Source organism: Balaenoptera physalus (assembly GCF_965194825.1).
Source record: "Balaenoptera physalus genome assembly, chromosome: 8".
Taxonomy (NCBI): domain Eukaryota; kingdom Metazoa; phylum Chordata; class Mammalia; order Artiodactyla; family Balaenopteridae; genus Balaenoptera; species Balaenoptera physalus.
Genome location: NC_138887.1, coordinates 57956506 through 57976672, shown reverse-complemented (window position 1 = coordinate 57976672; position 20167 = coordinate 57956506). Strand labels below are relative to the sequence as shown.

The following is a 20167-nucleotide window of genomic DNA, read 5'->3' as shown; positions in this document are numbered from 1 at the left end:
ACCCTATAAAACCGCTGCGACCAGGGTTCTTCCTGCCGGTCTGGGTTCAGTCCGACTTCAGGGTCAGCGAGGTACCCCGCCAACTTCCCGGAGCATCGCGTGCCCGAGCCATGGCCCAGGGGCTGTACCACGAGGAGTTCGCCCGGGCGGGCAAGCAGGCGGGGCTGCAGGTCTGGAGGATCGAGAAACTGGAGCTGGTGGCCGTGCCCGAGGGCGCTTACGGTGACTTCTACGTCGGGGATGCGTACCTGGTGCTACACACAACCCAGGCCAGGCGGGGCTTCACGTACCGCCTGCACTTCTGGCTCGGTGAGAGACGGCGGGCGGCGGGGCCCGGGCGCGCCCAGGTCGGGGAGGGGCGAGGCCGCTGGGGGTTGAGGTTTGCGGGCTGGGGGGCAGGGCAGCGCTAGCCGGACGGGCCTGGAGACCCTTCGCGCCGGTTGAGCCCCCGTGGGCCTCCCCCCCCCGCCCCCCCCCGCCCCACTTTGGGCCTGGGCACCTTTTCCCCGCCGGCGTCCGCTCCTGCGAACGCGGCTGCGAACGCGGGGCGCAGCGAAGTCGGGAGCAGTCTTACCTCACTAGCTTTGACCTTTGTCGTGTCCATCTCCCGGGTTTTGGCGCTGCTTCCTCTCGCTTCTCCCCCTTTCACTTTCCAGTCTCCAAACCCACCTCCCGCCCGGGGCGACCGCCCGCTGCACCGTGGCGCTGGCCAAGTTCGGCTCACCTTCCGACAGGTTCAGTCCTGGTTCCCCTGTCAGCGAGGAGATGAAGCCAAACAAGTTTGTGGGCATTCGCCGCAGACGGCGAGAATTCCTTTAAGAAAATTATTTAGTTTTATTTTTTGCCCTTGGGCGTCAGCTTAGAGTTCTCTATTATTTGCGGCGATTAATGTTCTGGACCGCTTTAAATCAGATTCCAGCCTGCCACGCGCTGCTCGCAGGTTTGGCTAAGAGAAATTCCTGTTGATTAGGATGCTGGCGGCTTTATCAATATGAGTAAATAGCTTTATATGGCAGAGTTTGTATTTAGATGAGTTGCTTTATAATAATAATAATAGTAATGATTATTTTTAAATTTATTATTTATGTATCTGAACAAGAAGACAGTTTGGAACAAAGCAGCTCCTTCATCAGTAGTAATTATTTTGGGCTTCGCCCGCGCCAGGCTCTCAGGACACCGGGCCTAGAGTGTTATACTTTTCCCACCTTCTACTTTTACTCGTAAACATCCTGAATGTCTAACCTCTCCCTGTGAGATCCTGTGCCAGTGGGCACACCCCGTCTAACAACGCACGGATTGTCTGAGCCTTATTGCCTTCTTTTAAAATCAGCTTGCCTCCCCTAGACTGTGTTTATTTTTAGTTTTATTCATGGGTTTATGGGGAAAACACACAAAACCACACACACATACACATTTTGAAGTCCCTGAAAGTCATTTTTTCCCCTAACATTTGAAGATTTTAAGAAACAAAATGGTAGAGAACATGAAGTGATGTTCTCAATATTAGCGAACACCTGGAGCCAACACTCCAAATGAGAAATCCATAGAGGGAGACAGCACTGTTTCATTATAGCACTTGATATTAAAATTTTGTGCTTGCTTGAGGAGGCTGAGGCTGAGATCTAAACTCATTTTGGTTTCCTAGTGTAATGTCACTGTTCCTATTATCACAGACACTGATCTGTTTATATTTTATACCCTCCAAAAGAAACTCCCCACTGAAACCTTAATGTATAACTTATGTTCATGAATGAATGATGCCACATAGAATAATAATGTCCTTACCTTGGTTTTTCTGTTTAGAACTTGGATCTGGAATGAGTAAAAGTATCTGAAATACCACATCTGTCATTTTGGTGAATTAAAATGTGAAAGAACTTCATATCATGCTGTAGACAGCAGTGAAGTTTGACTTTGTCAGAGGATTCCAAGGGGGCTTTAAACACAATTGTTTTAATTCTATAGGTTCTTTCTTATCCAGGTAAGTTCTTCAAGTACTGTGTTTCGTAGGGTTTACAGATGCGAATTAACTCATTCATTTAGTGCTCACCAGTTTCAAAAAATGTCATAGAAAATGCTTTGGGCAGAAACATTTTATGGTCTTAAAGGTCTACTAAAACTGAACTTAATAGTGTGTTAATTAATAGGTTAATTCAGTAACTTTCAACGTGCCCAGCATTGTGTGCCCAGCATTTTTGCGTATGAATGATTTATGGACCTTCCCTGAAACTTTACAATCTCAAAGGTGCAATAAAACAAAAAGTGATATAACCCAGGTAAAATGTGACGAGCACTGTGAAAGAGACACCACGTGTCTGCGGTTATGGGGAAGCAGAGAAGCCTTGATGGAAAAAAGGAAAATGAGGGGAATTGGGAGGGATCTTGTGCCAAGAGAAAATCACGGGAACTGTGGAAAGTTTAGCGCACGATAGTCAGCAGGACCTGTAGGTGGAACTGTTCAGCAGCTCTTCCTACTTCAGTTCCCTGAAGCAAGCTGGATTTCATCCAATGTATTCTACTCTAAAACCTAAATTCGGGTGAATTCATGAGGATTATGCAGAGGGACAGATTGAGAGAAAGTTCCAAGTGGGAGAGCTGAAGGTTCAAGGGAAGAGAAAGTCTGACTAAAGGAAGTCAGTTGGAAGGAAGATGAAAGAGAGTAGAGTTAAAATCAGCCTGGGATAAAAAAGATGGCTGGTGTAGAAATGAAGAAACAGGCCAAGTAAGAGGAAGAAAGGGGAAACAGGAAGAAGTGGGACACAAAACGGGAGAACAGAGGAAGAGTCATCTTTCCTGGTCTCTCCCTCAGTGTCTTTCCATAGTACCCTTGCATATCTCAGATTATTTCATTTTTTAAATTTATTTTTTGTTTCCTCTACAAAGTAGGAATTTGTTGCATGTAACTTAGAAGTTGTTGCATCGGTCCTTCCTGAAAAAACATTTCAGCTTTGTACCTAGCAGTTTAAATGCATCTATCTGTGCCGGGCTCTTTGTAAGGCACGGGGGATCCAAAAAGTTGGGTTACAATATACAAGGTACAGTACAAGGAGCTTATAATATACAAGGGCTGGAAAGGTTGCTGAGAAACTGGAGTTTTATACATTGCTTGAGGTAGAGGAGAATATAAAATGTACAACCATTATGGAAAAGAGTTTGGCAGTTTCTTACAAAACTGTACATGCCAGTACCATGTGATCCAGCAGTCGCATTCATGGGCATTTAATCCAGAGAAATGAAATTTTATATTCATGCAACAACATGTACATGCATGTCATAGCAGCTTTATTTGAATAGACAAAAACTTGAATCAGCCCAGATATCTGTCAACAGGTGACTGGTTAAACAAGTGGCACATCTATACCAAGGAAGACTACTCAGCAACAAAAAGGAACAAACTATTGATAAACACAACTCAGGTGAATCCCTTAGGGAATTATGCGGTGTGAAAAAAAAAAACAATGCCAAAAGGTCTCATGCTATATGATTCCATTTATATAACATTTTGGAAATGACTAAATTTTAGATTTATTGTCACCAGAGGTTAGAGATGACGTAGTGGAGGGGGATTCAGGTGGGAGGTGAGTATAGTTATAAAAAGGCAACATAAGGGATTTTTTGGTGATGGAACTATGCAGTATCTTGACTATGATGGTGGATATATAAATTTACATATGTGATAAAATTGTATATAACTAAATGTACAAATACACACAGATGAGTTCAAGTAAAATTGGGAAAATATAAAAAAGATAAGTGGATTGTATCAATGTCAATATCCTGGTTGTGGCATTTTGTGCTGTACTGTACTTATATACTTATACTTTAATATACTGTAGTATACTAAACTGTACATACTAAAGTTTTACAAAATTTTACATTGGAGGAAACTTGGTCTATTGATCTATGTGTCTATACCAATTGGTGTCTTCCACCAATACCACACTGTCTTACTTAATTACTGTGGCTGTATAGTAAAACTTAATATCAGATAGAATTAGTATTCTTACCTTATTTTTCTTTGTCAAGCTTGTTTTAGCTATTCTAGGGCCTGTGCCTTTTCACATTAATTTTATAACAAATTAACTCATATAATCTGTAATAAACCTCAATATGATTTTGATAGGAATAGAATTAAGGCTATAGATCAATTTGGGGAAAATTGACATATTTATTGTATTGCAAGTCTCACATTCCATGAATACTGTCTTTATATTTATTAAGGTCTGATTTTTTATTACCATTTTGTAGTTTTTAGCATGTAGATCATGTACCTGTTTTGTTAAATATATATCTGAGTATTTCAGTTTCATTGAAGTGACTGTAAATGGTATTGTGCTTTTAATTTCAACTTTTGCATGTTCATTGTTTCTATATAAAAATGAGACTGCTTTTTGTTATTGATTAATCTTCATCATGCTATTTTACTGAATGCACTTTTTCTGAAGAGGTTTATTTTGGTAGATCCCATAGAATTTTCTATGTAGGCCATCCTGTCATCTCTAAATAGACACATTTTTTTCTTCCTTTCCAATCTGTATGTTTTTTATTTCTTTTTCCTACCTTTTTGCAGTCGTTAAAACTTCCTGTGTTATGTTGAGTAGGAGTACTTGCCTTGTTCCCCATCTTTGGGAGAAAGGATTCAGTCTTTGATCATTAAGAATTTATGTTAGTTGTATGTGTTTTGAAGATGCTGTTTATCAAGTTGAGGATTTTCCCCTGTGTTCCTAACATGGTGAGAGTTTTTTTTATCATGAATGGTTGTTCAGTTAACTTAGTCATTAAACTTCTCTTTTTATTTATGTTTTATATATAAAATCACATCCCCAAAACAATTTTAGGAAGTTTACAGCATATTTACAAATATAATATAACATAACATAGTATAAAATAACATAACACAAAACAACATAACATGGAAGGCATTGGGAAAATTTGCATAGGGAAAATAAATGAAGTCATAAGCATAACTCATTCAGAACATTTGTAAGTTTTTGAACACTTATTAGAATTTCATCGTAATATAACTGAATTTGATTTTAGTTTTCATTTTCAAAAGCTAGTATTGGCTTCATTAAGACCTTTCAACCTCTTTAGAAGACTCTGGTTTATTCATACTGACATTCCCTGGCCTTGCACAGTGCATAAGCATCAACAAATGATAGCATAATTTAACTAACTTACTTCTAGTTCATTCATTAGTCGCATGCCTGCCCATTTTCACCTACCTAAAGAGATTAGGGTTTCAACTTGTACTCAAGTAAGAATATTTATATCAAATACATCATCCTCAACACCTTTCATATTAACCTTGATTTAAGTGTCCTTCTTAAAGCCTCTCTGTACAAATCTACATCTATGCCCTTATTAGTAATCTAATTTATGGATGGGAAAGTGGACAGAAGAATGACACTAGGCCCTTTCAGACTGCAAAATTGCATGTGTTTTTTATGTGTTAAATAATTTTCTTTGACCACAAGTTCACAAAATTGATATCATGTCAGATACTCTTCTAGCTACTAAATTTTTTTTCTGAGAAGACACTTACTACACAGGTCCCCTCTGAGAGTGAGAGGAGTTGTAAATAAATCCAATTCTTTATTTAATATACCTGACTGACTTCCTTTCTCCAACTTTAGTGAATACTCTTAATTGGGGTTCCAGTTGAACTATAGTATTGTTACAGCTTCTGAACATTTATGCATCAATTATCCATGGAGGAAAATAACATTCCCCAATCACCTCAAAATTTTACTGGTAATGAGAGTCTGAGTATAAAATATATCTACTAGTATTGTAATTTCTAAGAGCCTGTGCTTCAGAGTCACAGACACCTGCCTCTGGGTCATGTTCTATCAAAGGTCAACATTATGACCTCAGAGAAATTACTTGGTCTCTCTAAGCCTCCACGTCCTCTGCTGTAACATGGTAGAGAATGGTTTCTGCTACATTGGGTCACTTGAAGATTAAATCAGATTATCCGTGTAAAACACTAGCGTACTGCCTGGCCCATAACAAGGGTGCTATAAAGGTATAAATGTTAGCTATTATTATTATTTCTAGAATCATTAATGATTTTCACACAGCTTAAGTAGTGGAAGTTTTTAAATGTCTTTTATAAATTTTGAGGTCCCATCAGGGCTATCCTGGCTCTGATCTTTGTGTACGTCGAAGACACTGGGTTTAAGAATTGGTGTTTGGACCTCAGTGAGGTTGCCTGGATGGGATCTGCATTAGAATTATGAAAATTAACTGTGTGTTGTGTGTTAAATTCCCGGGGTAATGCTGCGTACATTAACATTCAAAAGATGTTAGCATTCTGGTTCCTTTACCCTCCCTTTTCCTTCCGAGAATATTATGTTATGCCAATAAGATAGTGAAGTGGGGACAATTGGACTCAAAAACAGTGGTAAAGTCAAGTTACATCCATTTTCCCATTCTCAAAGTGTTGTTTAGCTCTGGCCCATGATGTTTGTATTCCTTACAAATATTAACATATTGACATTTTGGAAGCCTGGAGATTAATTCTGAGAAAGGCTAAAACAATTGAAAAATGTTTTCATAGCCTTATCATTGACTATACCAAATGAATGTGAATCCTACTGGAATATATTATTATATCTTCCTGAACATAGTCTGACAGTGGCGTTTCTTTTAAAATTAAAAAAAAAAAAGAATTGGAAAGTGGGAACAAAACAATTCTTTTAGTTATTAAAATAGTATTTTATATTATACCATTTCTGCTGATTGTTCTGTTGAAGATGAACAATTTATGCATAAATTTATTGTATTGGCATATAATTCAAAGAAAATTTCTGAGTGTTTTCTTATCAGAAATTCTGCCTTAATCCTGTTTCTTGCTTGATAAATGAGGTGCTGTCATTGGCCGTTTCAGGAAAGGAGTGTACTCAGGATGAAAGCACAGCAGCTGCCATCTTTACTGTTCAGATGGATGACTATTTGGGTGGCAAGCCTGTGCAGAATAGAGAACTTCAAGGCTATGAGTCTATGGATTTTGTTGGCTACTTCAAAGGAGGTCTGAAATACAAGGTGAGCAGCTCTCTCAAACTGTTTTATGACCCCCTTTTCTTTTCCTATCCATCCATGCCTCATATCTTCATAGAATGAAAGTTCATTGAGGGCAGGGTTTTTTGTTTTGTTTTGTTTTTGTTTTAATCTGTTTTGTTCACTGATATATCCCCAGTACTCTCGAGACCCATTATAGATGCTTGATAAATGTTTGTGGACTATATGGTATAATGTGTGAAATATTCTGACTTAATTTCGTTTGATAGGTTAATTTTTAATGATGCTAAGTAAATATGGGCAACTTGGGCATTAATAGTTTTCATTTTTGCTATTCGAAAGAATCACTTAATTTGCTGCAAATAATCCACAACTTGGGAATTTCAGCTGTTCTGGAATATATTAGTACAGTGTTTATAACAACTATAACTTCAGTTAATACAAAGAACTATACACGCATTTCCCAAATAGTGTAGTTTGATCTTGGAAATGATACAAATGAAACCACTGAGTTGAACATATGAGTGGTTGAGTCTCACAAACTCCTACGCATACACTGGCATATGCCCCCCCATACACACACATAGAATTTATGTGTTTTGGCCTGAAACAATAATCATCAAATGGCTTTACTTCTGAAACAAACAAACAAAATCCCAAATAATTAAATAGTCTGTGCCTTTAAGGCGACCTTCAGCAAAGGATAGCTTTTCCTGGAATTCTGTCAGTGGCGCTTGCAGACTGGCCATCCTTCACTATCCCCCCTGCCTCCAAGAGTGTTCAGTTAAAGTGTGAGGAACACCTTCTCTAGACAAACACTCCAGCAACAATCTTTCTCAAAATCAAACGTTTCCAACAGGTGTTCTGCAGACCGTACCACCCCACCCGTCTACCATATTAGCCCAGTGAAGACCTAAAACCTCAGAACTAAACTAGAATTCTGAATATATACTAAATTTGCCTACTATGATGCCTGAGTTTATTTCTTCTTTTTCCTGATCAGAGCCTTAGTTGAATATTTTGTGATGCCATTGGGATCAGGACAAAACACTTAAAAGTTCTCTTCTCTCTCTTGAAATCATTTTTTTACTCTAAGCTAGAAACTATTAAATATGAAACTATTACCTCTTATTTTATTTAATTCACGAGTTATTTTATGTGAAATGATCCTGAAACATCTCGTATGTCAATGAACCCAAGATTCTGAATAAGCTGGGGCTTGTAGTTACTAGAAGCATGTACTGTGCCATCATCCTGGTTATGAACCCATTTCTGCCACATATGGCTTGTTTGCCTCAGGGCAATTACATAAGCTTTCTGTGTTCAGTTTCCTCAAATGTGCAATGGGTGTAACAACAGCTTTCTTGTGTAGGTGTTGTAAGGATTAAGGATTAAATTAAATAATAAAAATACGTATGTTATAGTACATATGCCATCATTCGGATTTTATGCTATTATTAATCCTTCTGCCTATTAGCGGGACTTCTGAAATCAAACTTCTGGTTACATACTTAAAAGTGGACATGATAAAAGTAATTTTACAATTACTGGATAATTATCTCCTAATTATCAACATTAAAACCACCACAAATCAGCAGTTTTTAGAAAGAGGATGTTTGCAAATGGAGGTCAAATTTATCAGCAAAAAAAATCATTTTACTGTCTTATCACTAGTGACATTGAGCAGATGACAACGTGTGTAGTTGCAACAATATGTGATAGGAAACGTGGAAGCAGAGCTCATTTACTACCCAGAACAGCAAAGATTATTACGTTACACTTAATTTCATGCTTCTAGGAATATACTAAGCACTTCGCATGTATTATCGCATTTAATCTGAAAAACAGCTCTGTGGTGCAGTTTCTATCATTATCATCCTATTAAGATAAGTAAATGGAAACTTAGAGAGACTATGTAAGTTGCCAAGCTCTCACAGCTGCTGTGTGACTGGGTGATTGTCTGACTTCAGTGCCTAAGCTGGTAACCATGATGCTATGATGCTCTCAACATAAGTAAATCGTTCAAATGCCCAGATGCATTTTTTATTTAAGAATACTCTATGGAAAGGATATTGTGTCTGTTTGAAATGTGTAAAACTTGGCCAAGTCTACCATTCCCAAGTCAGCAATAACCACATTTAGTTGCTATATATAAGATAAAGATGCAGCTAAGAAACATTAAGATCATCTTCCCATGTCATTTAATCGACTTGAGTTTTTTTTTTTTCCTCTGTGAGGGAGTTGGGGAGGGGTTACAGAGGACTAATTACTTACTACTGGGCTTCCCTGGTGGTGCAGTGGTTAGGAATCTGCCTGCCAATGCAGGGGACAGGGGTTCAAGCCGTGGTCTGGGAAGATCCCACATGCCACGGAGCAACTAAGCCCGTGCGCCACAACTACTGAGCCTGAGCTCTAGAGCCCGCGAGCCACAACTACCGACCCCGTGAGCCATAACTACTGAAGCCGTGCACCTAGAGCCCGTGCTCCGCAACAAGAGAAGCCCGCGCACCACAATGAAGAGCAGCCCCCGCTCGCCGCAACTAGAGAAAGACTGCGCGCAGCAATGAAGACCCAGTGTGGCCAAAAATAAATAATAAAATAAATAAATAAATAAATAAATAAATAATTACTACTACTTCCTTATATTAGATCTCTGGCTAAGCACCTTTCCCAAGCTGAACAAGACCCAGCCCCAATCATGATTGTAAATAGCAACAATCAGACATCTGTCAGCCAGTAAAACTGTATTTATGGTGCCCTTGATTTAGGGGATCATCCATCTCGCTTTCATTCTGTGGAATAGGTAGAAAGAGGCTGGGAGTTTCCAGGGTACATTCAAACAGTATTCATAGAAGAATTACTGTCTGATACAGACATATATGAAACAAAAGTTTTTCTTTTGTGCATTTTTGGCATCAAATATCAGAGACAAAATTAATTTTTAAAATACCATTAAATGTTCACAGACTATATATACTCTGATAGTTCACCATATGAAATTATCCTAAATGTTATATATGTATTCTCAGTCTAAGTCAACTCTATATTTTATAACTTTTTTACAGAACACAGTGTTCTTATGCTATTTTTTATCAGATTGCAGTGTACCTCTTATTTAAAAAAATTAAGGCGGCCAAGCATAGTAATATATCGGTGAAAAACTTGAATTTATTTTTATTGTATAATACTTTGTGCAGTCAAGAAATATGACAATCTTTTTAAAATTATGAAGTGGGAAATTATTATATATTTGTAAAAGCTTGCAGTTGTAATTGTCTGGAAGTCAACATTTAGCATATACTAACAAAACCTTTTTATTCATGAGGGCCTTTTGGAGAAGGGGAGAAGTCTAAAGTCAATGGAAATTTAAAGAATGTGCTATTGATTACATATGAACCTTCACTTCTTTCTTTGGATTTACTGTATAATGTTGATGTAATAAATTTGAAAGTTGGATTATTTTATAGGCTTCTTATACTGCTAATTTTCTTACCATATTATCAGGGAGGCTTTTGATCAATAAGTAACAGTTTTATTTACACTGCATCTTTATTCTGCACGTTACCTCATAGTTAATTATGGAAGTAAATAAAGATTATTGTCCTTAACACTTAATTCGGGAAAAGAATGAAAAAGGGAAAAGCTGATTTCAAATGATTCAAGAAGATGTGCTTGATACAGCTAATCTGTTTTTCTTCAGCATTTCTTAATTCAGTGTGGTTGTACTTTGATTTTCATTTTGTTTTGGTTGGGGATGCGCAACCAGATTTAGAGTATAAATACTTAAGCCTGGCATATTTTGTAAACTCTTTTTACCTAAATAAATAAGACAGGTGATTTTTTTTTTATTAATTAATGTATTTTTTATTTTTGGCTGTGTTGGGTCTTCGTTTCTGTGCGAGAGCTTTCTCTAGTTGTGGCGAGCGGGGGCCACTCTTCAACGTGGTGCGCGGGCCTCTCACTATCGCGGCCTCTCTTGTTACAAGCACAGGCTCCAGACGCGCAGGCTCAGTAGTTGTGGCTCACGGGCCTAGTTGCTCCACGGCATGTGGGATCTTCCCAGACCAGGGCTCGAACCCGTATCCCCTGCATTGGCAGGCAGATTCTCAACCACTGCGCCGCCAGGGAAGCCCCAACAGGTGATTTATTAATGCTAAAAAACAAGGACCAAAATTAGGAGCAGCCCATACCTGGCCAGCACTCAGCTCCCTTCTCTGACCTGAGGCTGTGGCCATGGGAGTTTTGGGCTGCCTGGTCCTCTAGGCTCTCCTCGTCTGTACTTCTGACCTCTGCCTCTCCGTTAACCTCCTGTCACCATTTTTCCTGAAATCCTTGTCTGCCTTCTCACTCAATGGTTTGAGAATCGTTAGTTCCCAGAGGACAAGAGCTACAGCTCTTTTCAGTTTATGTAGCAGGTTTTATACATGGAAGGTTTTCAGTAAATATTTGCAGTATTAAATTGAATGGTTAAAATAGGAAGGATAAAGAGCCTAAAACAAAACAAAACAAAAACCTGTTGATTTGCCAGGAAATTCTCTTCTGCATATTTAATTTTTCACACGCACTTAAGTGGGTATTTTATCTTGGCCTACCAAGCAGCTTGGCATCAACGCCTGTGGTTTTCTAAGCTGCTGTGTCTAGTTCGAAGCCTCATCCTTTTCTGTTTGTTTGTCTTCTATCTTCCTTCCACTGATCAGGCTGGAGGTGTGGCGTCTGGATTCAATCATGTTCTCACAAATGACTTGACTGCCCAGAGGCTCCTGCATGTGAAAGGTCGGAGAGTGGTCAGGGCCACAGAAGTTCCTCTAAGCTGGGACAGTTTCAACAAGGGTGACTGCTTCATCATTGACCTTGGCACTGTAAGTTTTATACACACATGGAGCTGTCTAGAGGAAAGTAAATTGTCTTCAGATCAAATCAGATGTATGTGTCATGGAAGATAATCACTTTTTCTACACACTTAGTAAAAGGTCATGCTTATGTGAGGTGCAATTATATCATATGACTAATTGGCAAGTATTTAAATGACACATAGAGCAGGACTTCAAAGTTTTTATTTTCTTTGATAGGTTTAGAATGGAGTAGTGATTTAGTTCTTCCTACCATAGAACAGAAATTGAAAATTTTAATATATTTCCCCTTCTCCTTGAACAGAGCTTCCTCTAATTATTTTTGTCCCTAAGTGTGTGTGGGAAAACATTGCTTGAGGGGGAAATTGATTCCCCCAGGAAGCAAAGATTCTAGAATTTAAAATGGACGTAGGATGAGTCTAAACCGCCTGTCTGAAGAGTTTTGGGAAAATATTTTAACAAATATTAGTATATCCCTTACATCCACACACATAATACTATTTCACACTTTTTTTTAAAAAAGATTTTATTTTATTTATTTTTGGCTGTGTTGGGTCTTCGTTGCTGCGCACAGGCTTTCTCTAGTTGCAGCCAGCCAGGGCTACTCTTCGTTGCGGTGTGCGGGCTTCTCATTGAGGTGGCTTCTCTTGTTGCGGAGCATGGGCTCTAGGTGCACGGGCTTCAGTAGTTGTGGCACTCGGGCTCTAGAGCGCAGGCTCAGTAGTTGTGGCGCACAGGCTTAGTTGCCCTGCAGCATGTGGGATCTTTGTTCCCCGACCAGGGATGGAACCCATGTCCCCTGCATTGGCAGGTGGATTCTTATCCACTGCGCCACCAGGGAAGTCCCTATTTCACACTTTTTAATTTTCTCAGAATTATTAGAAGAAAAGGCACAAGTACAAATGTCAAGTATCATCTTAGTCGGATGGGCAACATCTGACTTTTCTTCCAGGAAAAGAGGCCTCTTTAATGTCAGGAATACTTATCATTATTATCATGACAAAGAAGTATTATTGCAAGGTCTTGTGCTAGACTCTAGTAGGTAGGATTTGAGTTGTGTCTTTAAAACTTTGTAAGGTTTTAAAAACCTAAAAAAGTATTCCCTGCCACTGAAAACCCATGTGCAACGGCAAAGAAGGCAAGAAGCACAGAGCATGTTTATGTTGTCCTTTTTCTTCTAGGGATCATAATTCTCATCACACCACATACATCAGCATTCCAATCATCATCCATAACATTTCTAGGTCAAGCAATGTTCAGGGACTTATTGCTTCAGTTAGCATGAGGCTTGGACTGTCTATAGAACTTGCTCAAGGTGGCACAGCCAGTAAATAATGAAGCCAGGATTAGACCCTACATATGTCTGATTCCCACCTAAGCCTTTTGCTTTACTGCCTCTCCTTGGGCAGTATTTTGGGGCAGAGCATCAGACAGAGGCCAAAAAAGTTTATTTCATATATATAGAGAGGGGACACTGAGGATTTTAAAAATGCAGCTACACAAAGTTCGGTTTGAGCAATATTAATCTGGCAACAGCATAGAGATTAAATATGCTAAGGTTATAAATAGTTTGGAAAATGACACAAATTATAAACTTCTTTGGGTTCTCTAAGTTAGGATACACCTCTAGTTTTATTACTGCTAATGTATAATTCGACTGTCTTGGATTATACCAGCTGGGTGCACAGTTGAAATTATGATATTAATGCCCAAAGTACAATTCCCAGTGTCACACTTAGACATCTGCACCCAAAATGGCAGTACTCTTGCCCTGTATCTCACAGTGAATTTCATGGAAATATCCTTTTCAACCTTAGATGCTAACCTGTTCCCCTAACCAGGCTTCAGTCCTAACCTTCAGGTAGGCAGAAAACAGATACTAGTCTCTCCCTCCATTCCTCTGCAACCAAAACCACAACTTATACAAATAGATGATCAGGTATATTAGGCTATGCAGTTCCAAAAACAGCACTCAGAATCTCTCAAAGCCAATGCACAATAATTGTCTCCCTCAACTACTTACATTTTATAGCCCTTTATCCCTTTATAATTTATAAAGTATTTTTACATATAAGGTGGTATTGTTCATGGAGAAAGTGGACCTCAGTTTTCATCCGAGTTTAGTGTAATCTCAGGTTCTCATCTATAAAAGTCGGGTATTTGATTAGATGAGCTTTGAGGCCCCTATCTACTTCCCACTGATAATGTAATTCATCACTGCCATTACTTGAAAATGTTTCTTTTCTAAAAAAGTATTTTATGTGTAATGTAATTGCTCTACAAATGCAATAATCTCTTTGTCATGAATAATGTCCAATTGAGCTTTCCAACTCTCTGCTCTTTGATCTTGAGCAAGTCATTAACCTCTTGGAGACTTAACTTCCTTATTTCTTTTTCCTTCTTTTTTTTTCATCTTAACTGTGGTTTCTAATGACACTACTGACCTTAGCTGACTCTGATTCAGTCCCATCTGACACACAGTCATATCTGGAAATGGCAGTTACCATCCCAGTTTCACAAGAGGAAGAAACGCCTTAGAAGGTGTGAGCAAGTCACTTGTGTTAATGCAGGTTGAGTGGTGATCTGGGATAGGACCTGGGTTTTTCTGTTCCTGTCACATCCTTTTCATTCCACTAAGTGAACTTGGTAGTATAGAAGATGATGTGGCTCTATAACAGAGTGTCTTGCAATAGTTTCAGAATCTGCTGAATTCAGAATTGATTATGTCTAACACAGCTTAGAATCTACTGAAAGTAGTATTATTAATGAAATTATTTATTATTTTGTTGAACAAGTATTGAGTTTCCACAGTGGGCTAGATAGTTGAATGCTGTGATAGACCAATTCTAGCTCTAGTAACATATGCTCTCTTCCCATAGGTAGTATCTGCGCATAGAAGTAGTCCCCACAAATCCAGCCTCATGTAATAGGGACAGAGTCTCTATAATAAGATTCGAGGACATTCACCTGTTTAATAGTAAATTTTCTTTATTTTATGTAGTTAATTTTCTTTAATGAATTTCAAGTTACCTCCTGCTCTCATGGTTGGTTAGAGACATTTGGAATGATTTTGTTGCAGAGATACTTGAAGCTGATTTTCTCTTATGTTGTGGAACTTTCCCACACCTCACAGGGATATCCTAGTAAGAATCAAGCCCTGGATTCCTAAGTACTTTAGAACAAATACCCACATGATCTGTGTTTGTGTTATTAACCTTTAACCAGTTGTTATGTCGCCAAAAGTTTCTAAAAGGTGATAAGATCTTGCAGTTACCTTGGGGACTTTATTTTTAGGGTGTGTCACAGTAAACCAAGAAGAAGGGAATCAAAAATTTCTCTATCATAGTATTTTTATAACAGTTACTAGTTAATTATTTCATGACCACTTTCTGCTTTAGTGGGCACAAAGGGAAGCCAATGCCATCTCTTCAATCTTGTTTTATTACCCAGGTATGAAAAAGATAGGTTGAACATCTAGAGCTGTCACCAAACTAAAGCCAGCTGGCCAATGCTAAGGTTATGGATATAACCTAAATCCCATATCTTGATTGTGTTTGAGGGAAGTGAGCCTTTTTTGATAAACAATCACTAGTATTAAGGTGATGTGCCATATACCTTAGAAACATTTACTGTGATAGGATTTTAGACCACAGTAAATATTCTCTAGACATGACAGCATAACCTTTTCAACCTAAAGCATGAGATTGTAAAATTATTCATTTAATTACAACATCAACATTTTGGAGGATGATTTGGATAAGTTGTCTTGTATTTCGTGTATTTTCAGAAAATAATATGGGATGTGGCTAGACTTCAGCAAATTGGAATTTACTGAATTGTTGGAAAATGCTTTTGAAATATATATTTTAATGTTGGTGAATTTATAAATCATTACTTTCCCACTATTTTTAAAGATATGAGGAATTTGTAGAAATTAATAAAATTACATCTCAATATTGCAGCAAAGCATCAGTAACCCCAGAAAGTGAATGATAATGAAAAAAGCCCATATTCTTAGAGGTTGGTATCTGGAGTTAACTCTTTTAGAAATACATGTCAGAGCCAGCCACTAGTGGAGAATTAGGTTTCACAGGAGTAGGAACCTGTGGTGAGTTTTTAATCGTGGTGTTCTGCATGTTCTGTTTCCTTGTTAACTTGTTTGGTCAGTTATGCAACATTGACCTACTGCCTTTGCTATTTGTAATCTATCTCGCCCTCTCTCATAGTCAGTCATGCTGCTTTGAAAAAGCAGCCTACACTTCCTCATTGACCAGTTGGCCTTCAACCCACGTCTTCTGACTTTCACTACCACTATTTCTTTGAAACTGTTCTTCCTATGAGCATCAGTGCCTTCTGCTAAATCCAGTGGACGCTGATCATTTCCCACTTGCCCCTGTGCTCAGTTGACACTTGATTATTCCTTTTTCCTTCAGTCTCACTTCTTCCCTGGCTTCCTGTTTCTCCTCCCTTTCAAGCCACTCTTTCTCATTCTTCACATGGTCTTCCCACTGCCACAAGTTGTTGCTTTTTTAAGGATTCTACTTTTGATCATTGTCTTTTCTTTATACATTCTTCCTGAGCAAACTCATCCTTCCCCAGAGCTTCAACTGCTCACCCCCTAGTAAATCTCAGCATTATGGTCCAGCTCAGACCTCTTGCGTGAGCTCTCTGTCAGTATTTCAGATTGCCTCCGAGATATTTCATCTTGTGTGTATCATGAGAACCTCAGACTCGATAAATCTAAAAACAGAACTCATCAGTTTCACCCTCTCGTTCCAAAATGATTCCTCCTCTTATTGTCCTTTTCTTGTGAATAGAACCACTGCTCACTCAGGCCCTCAAACCCCAGATCCAGGAGACATCCTGACAACTTCTCCCAAGTGCTGCACATGAGATCAATCACATTCAGTCTGTTTTTCCTTCTAAGTGTCCCTTGAATGCTTCCCGTCCTCTTCATCATCACAATACTGTCTCAGGACCCTGTGCCTTACACTTTCCCTCAAGTCACCATGCTTTTGCTTTTTTGCAGGTTTCCCTTGCTTAGAATACTCTCCTCTTCTACTCACCTTTCTCTGCCAAGCATCCAATATCATCTCACCCTCAAATTCAACTCAGATGTGCCTTCTTTATAATGTGTTCACTAATCCCCCTCTCTCCCTTGCCCTGTCCCATGTCACACCTTGTAGAGTTGGGCACGCTCTTAACTTTCCTATCACCATGCGGAGACTTGCCTCTCAGCACTTTCCACACTGCCTGACCATACATTTATTAGCCTCACTCACTCTCTTTGTTCCTAGTCTATAGCCCAGAGCTTATAGTCACTCAACAAACATTTCAACAAATGTCTGTCTGTCCAACTTAAAGCCACACAGTCTCAAATGCAGTCATGTGTATAGAGATGCAATTTTTTTTTCAATCTATAACTCAACCTTGCTTTATTGTCAACCTTCTATTTCCACAGGTAGGTTAAAAGTGTCTTGCCTTATTAAGGTGAATTATGTTTGTCATTAAAGAAAATCAGATTATCCCACCCACCCCCTTCCCCATCCCAGAGGATGCATATGTAATATTATTGCCTGGGATAGGGGACAGGGTTGAGAATGGAAGCATGAGTCTGGTTTGCAGTCTTCAGCCTCCCTCCTCTCTAAGCTTAATTGAGGCATCACCATTTCATTGAATCTTGAGCTCTGGGCTTTGGCCTCTGTCCTAAGACACTTGCTGGAAAATATTCATGGCCTCACTTTGGTCTTCTGAGATGCCCACATATCCACTGCAAGACCCTTTCTGGTTCTATCAGCCACTACTGCATCTGCCCTCAGGAACTCTACTTAGTTTTTCCCATGCCACACTGGAGTTGTGGGGACAGTGTATCCAAATGGTTACCAGTACCCATTGGTCCAACTGCCTGGACACTGCCCAGAGTTGTTTCTGCTCTAATGCTGGGGATCATGGATGAACGTATGACAGATAAGTAGGAGTAGACATTTACCGAGCTCTTCTCAAAAACTGATTGCACCTGATCAAGTTTCCTGGTTCCCTTGTAATCACCTACTTTTCTTGGACCAGACAAACTAGTCTTACACCATTTCACACTGTTGCCTTCTCCGTGGTTTCTGCAATACACTCTGGCCCCTGAGGCCAAGACTGTGGCTCTCGATATGCAAAACCAACTTTCTAGACCACGTCCTCACTCCTCCCCTGCAGAACACTTAACTCTAGGAAAATCAAGGTTCTTTTAAGTTAAAACTATGTTGGCTTTCAGACTTTTGCCTCTACTATGACTTAAGAAGGCTTATTTTAAAACTGAAAGCTGAGCAATATCTTCTGTGTTCTGGATAAATTTGTCCTGACTCCAAAGTAATGCATCCCACTAGATTTACTGGGGAGAGCCTTCAGGCCACAAAAAAAGATAATGGGAAAGATAAACCTAATTTTAAATCTCTGAAATTTACCCTGCAATAAAAGTATGGATGAATGGCATTTAGTGTGTGCTTAGTGTATGCTGGGTGCTTGGAGTGTAAAGATGAAAACCAGATAGCCTTTGGCCTCCAGGTGCCATGAAGTGGTGAGAGACACAAACACATACACAAGTCAAGAATATGACCAGGTAGAATGTGAGAAGTGCTGGAATGGAGCTACACACAGGCTGTAACTGGAGAATGGATGAGGGCCCTAGGAAAGACGGCTGTCAAGGTATTAGGAGTTATATTTTAATTCTCAATCATGGTTTCACACTGTCATCATTTAGAAGAGGTTTTAAAAATACTGATGCCTGTGATTTGACTCCTGAAGATTCTGATTTTAAGGTTTTAGGACGGGCCTTTGGTGTAGGGTATTTTTTTTTTTTTTGACCAGGCTGCGAGGCATGTAGGATCTTAGTTCCCCAACCAGGTATTGAACCCATGCCCCCTGCATTGGAAGTGTGGAGTCTTAACCACTGGACCACCAGGGAAGTCCTGGTGTAGGTTCTTTTTAAGCTCCACCCCCAGATTATTATGTTGTACAGTGAATGTCCCCATTTCAATACGGGAAATGTCTAATGGTGCTGGGAAATTCACAATCATATGTTCAAAGAACCAATAAGTCAGTTAAAAATAGTTGAGTCACCTACTTCTGTGGCTGGAAGAAATTATTTTTGATAAATAAATATATATGATTTGCCAAATACTTTGACTAGTACAGAGAACGCAATTTCACCTTCTCTTGCTACAAAAAGAATGCTCCAAAAGCTGTCACCTTTTCCCAGTAAGTGGCATCACTGCCGCAGCCAAGCTAGAATTGTCCAAGTCATTTCCCCCATTCCCGGTCCTCTAGTACCCATCCAAAGGCATTGTTGACCGACCCTGTAGGCTTTAACCTTATAAATCCCTGTATTCTTCTCCTCTTCTCCATCACCACTGCTTTGTCCTACCTCACATATAACTCCTTCCTTTCTGGTCACCCTGCCTTCAGTGACCATCCACATTCTCTGCATCCAACTTACATCCTTCAGTCAGAGATGTTTTTTAGAACACGTATACATGTCATTGAAGGATATTGAGTTGGCTTGGCTTTAAACAACAACAAAATAGAATATAAATAAACATTTGTTTATCAAAAGGTAAAAAAAGTCATGTTTTAAAGTTAAAAAGAAAAAGATAGGTCCTAGAAGTATTGCAGAAGACATTATCATTTTTTTTAACATCTTTTTTTTTTTAACATCTTTATTGGAGTACAATTGCTCCACAGTGGTGTGCTAGCCTCCGCCCTACAACAAAGCAAATCAGCCATACATATACACACACCCCGTTATTGGAGTATAATTGCTTTACAATGTTGTGTTAGTTTCTGCTTTATAACAAAGTGAGTCAGCTATGCATATACATACATCCCCATATCTCCTCCCTCTTGCATCTCCCTCCCATCCTCCCTATCCCACCCCTCTAGGTGGTCACAAAGCACTGAGCTGATCTCCCTGTGCTATGCAGCTGCTTCCCACTAGCTATCTATTTTACAATTGGTAGTGTATATATGTCAATACCACTCTCTCACTTGGTCCCAGCTTACCCTTCCCCCTTCCCATGTCCTCAAGTTCATTCTCTACATCTGCGTCTTTATTCCTGTCCTGCCCCTAGGTTCTTCAGAACCTTTTTTTTTTTTTAGATGCCATATATATGTGTTAGCATACGGTATTTGTTTTTCTCTTTCTGACTTACTTCACTCTGTATGACAGATGCTAGGTCCATCCACCTCACTACAAATAACTCAATTTCCTTTCCTTTTATGGCTGAGTAATGTTCCATTGTATATATGTG

At 39.2% G+C, this 20167-nt stretch overlaps 1 protein-coding gene across 3 annotated transcripts in view; it reads left to right on the top strand.

Moving 5' to 3' along the window:
- The window catches only part of SCIN (scinderin), a 105754-nt gene that overhangs the window by 24045 nt on the left and 61542 nt on the right, over nucleotides 1-20167 (top strand). The window contains exons 1-3 of one of the 3 annotated variants that reach the window (XM_082472699.1): nucleotides 97-309; nucleotides 6893-7047; nucleotides 11721-11882. In XM_082472699.1, the coding sequence (XP_082328825.1) occupies nucleotides 111-309; nucleotides 6893-7047; nucleotides 11721-11882 (516 nt within the window). In that variant the 5' untranslated portion in view covers nucleotides 97-110. Of the gene's footprint in view, nucleotides 1-96; nucleotides 310-1312; nucleotides 3417-6892; nucleotides 7048-11720; nucleotides 11883-20167 lie in introns of those variants that run through there. The other 2 variants (XM_082472701.1, XM_082472700.1) reach the window with 2 other exon arrangements.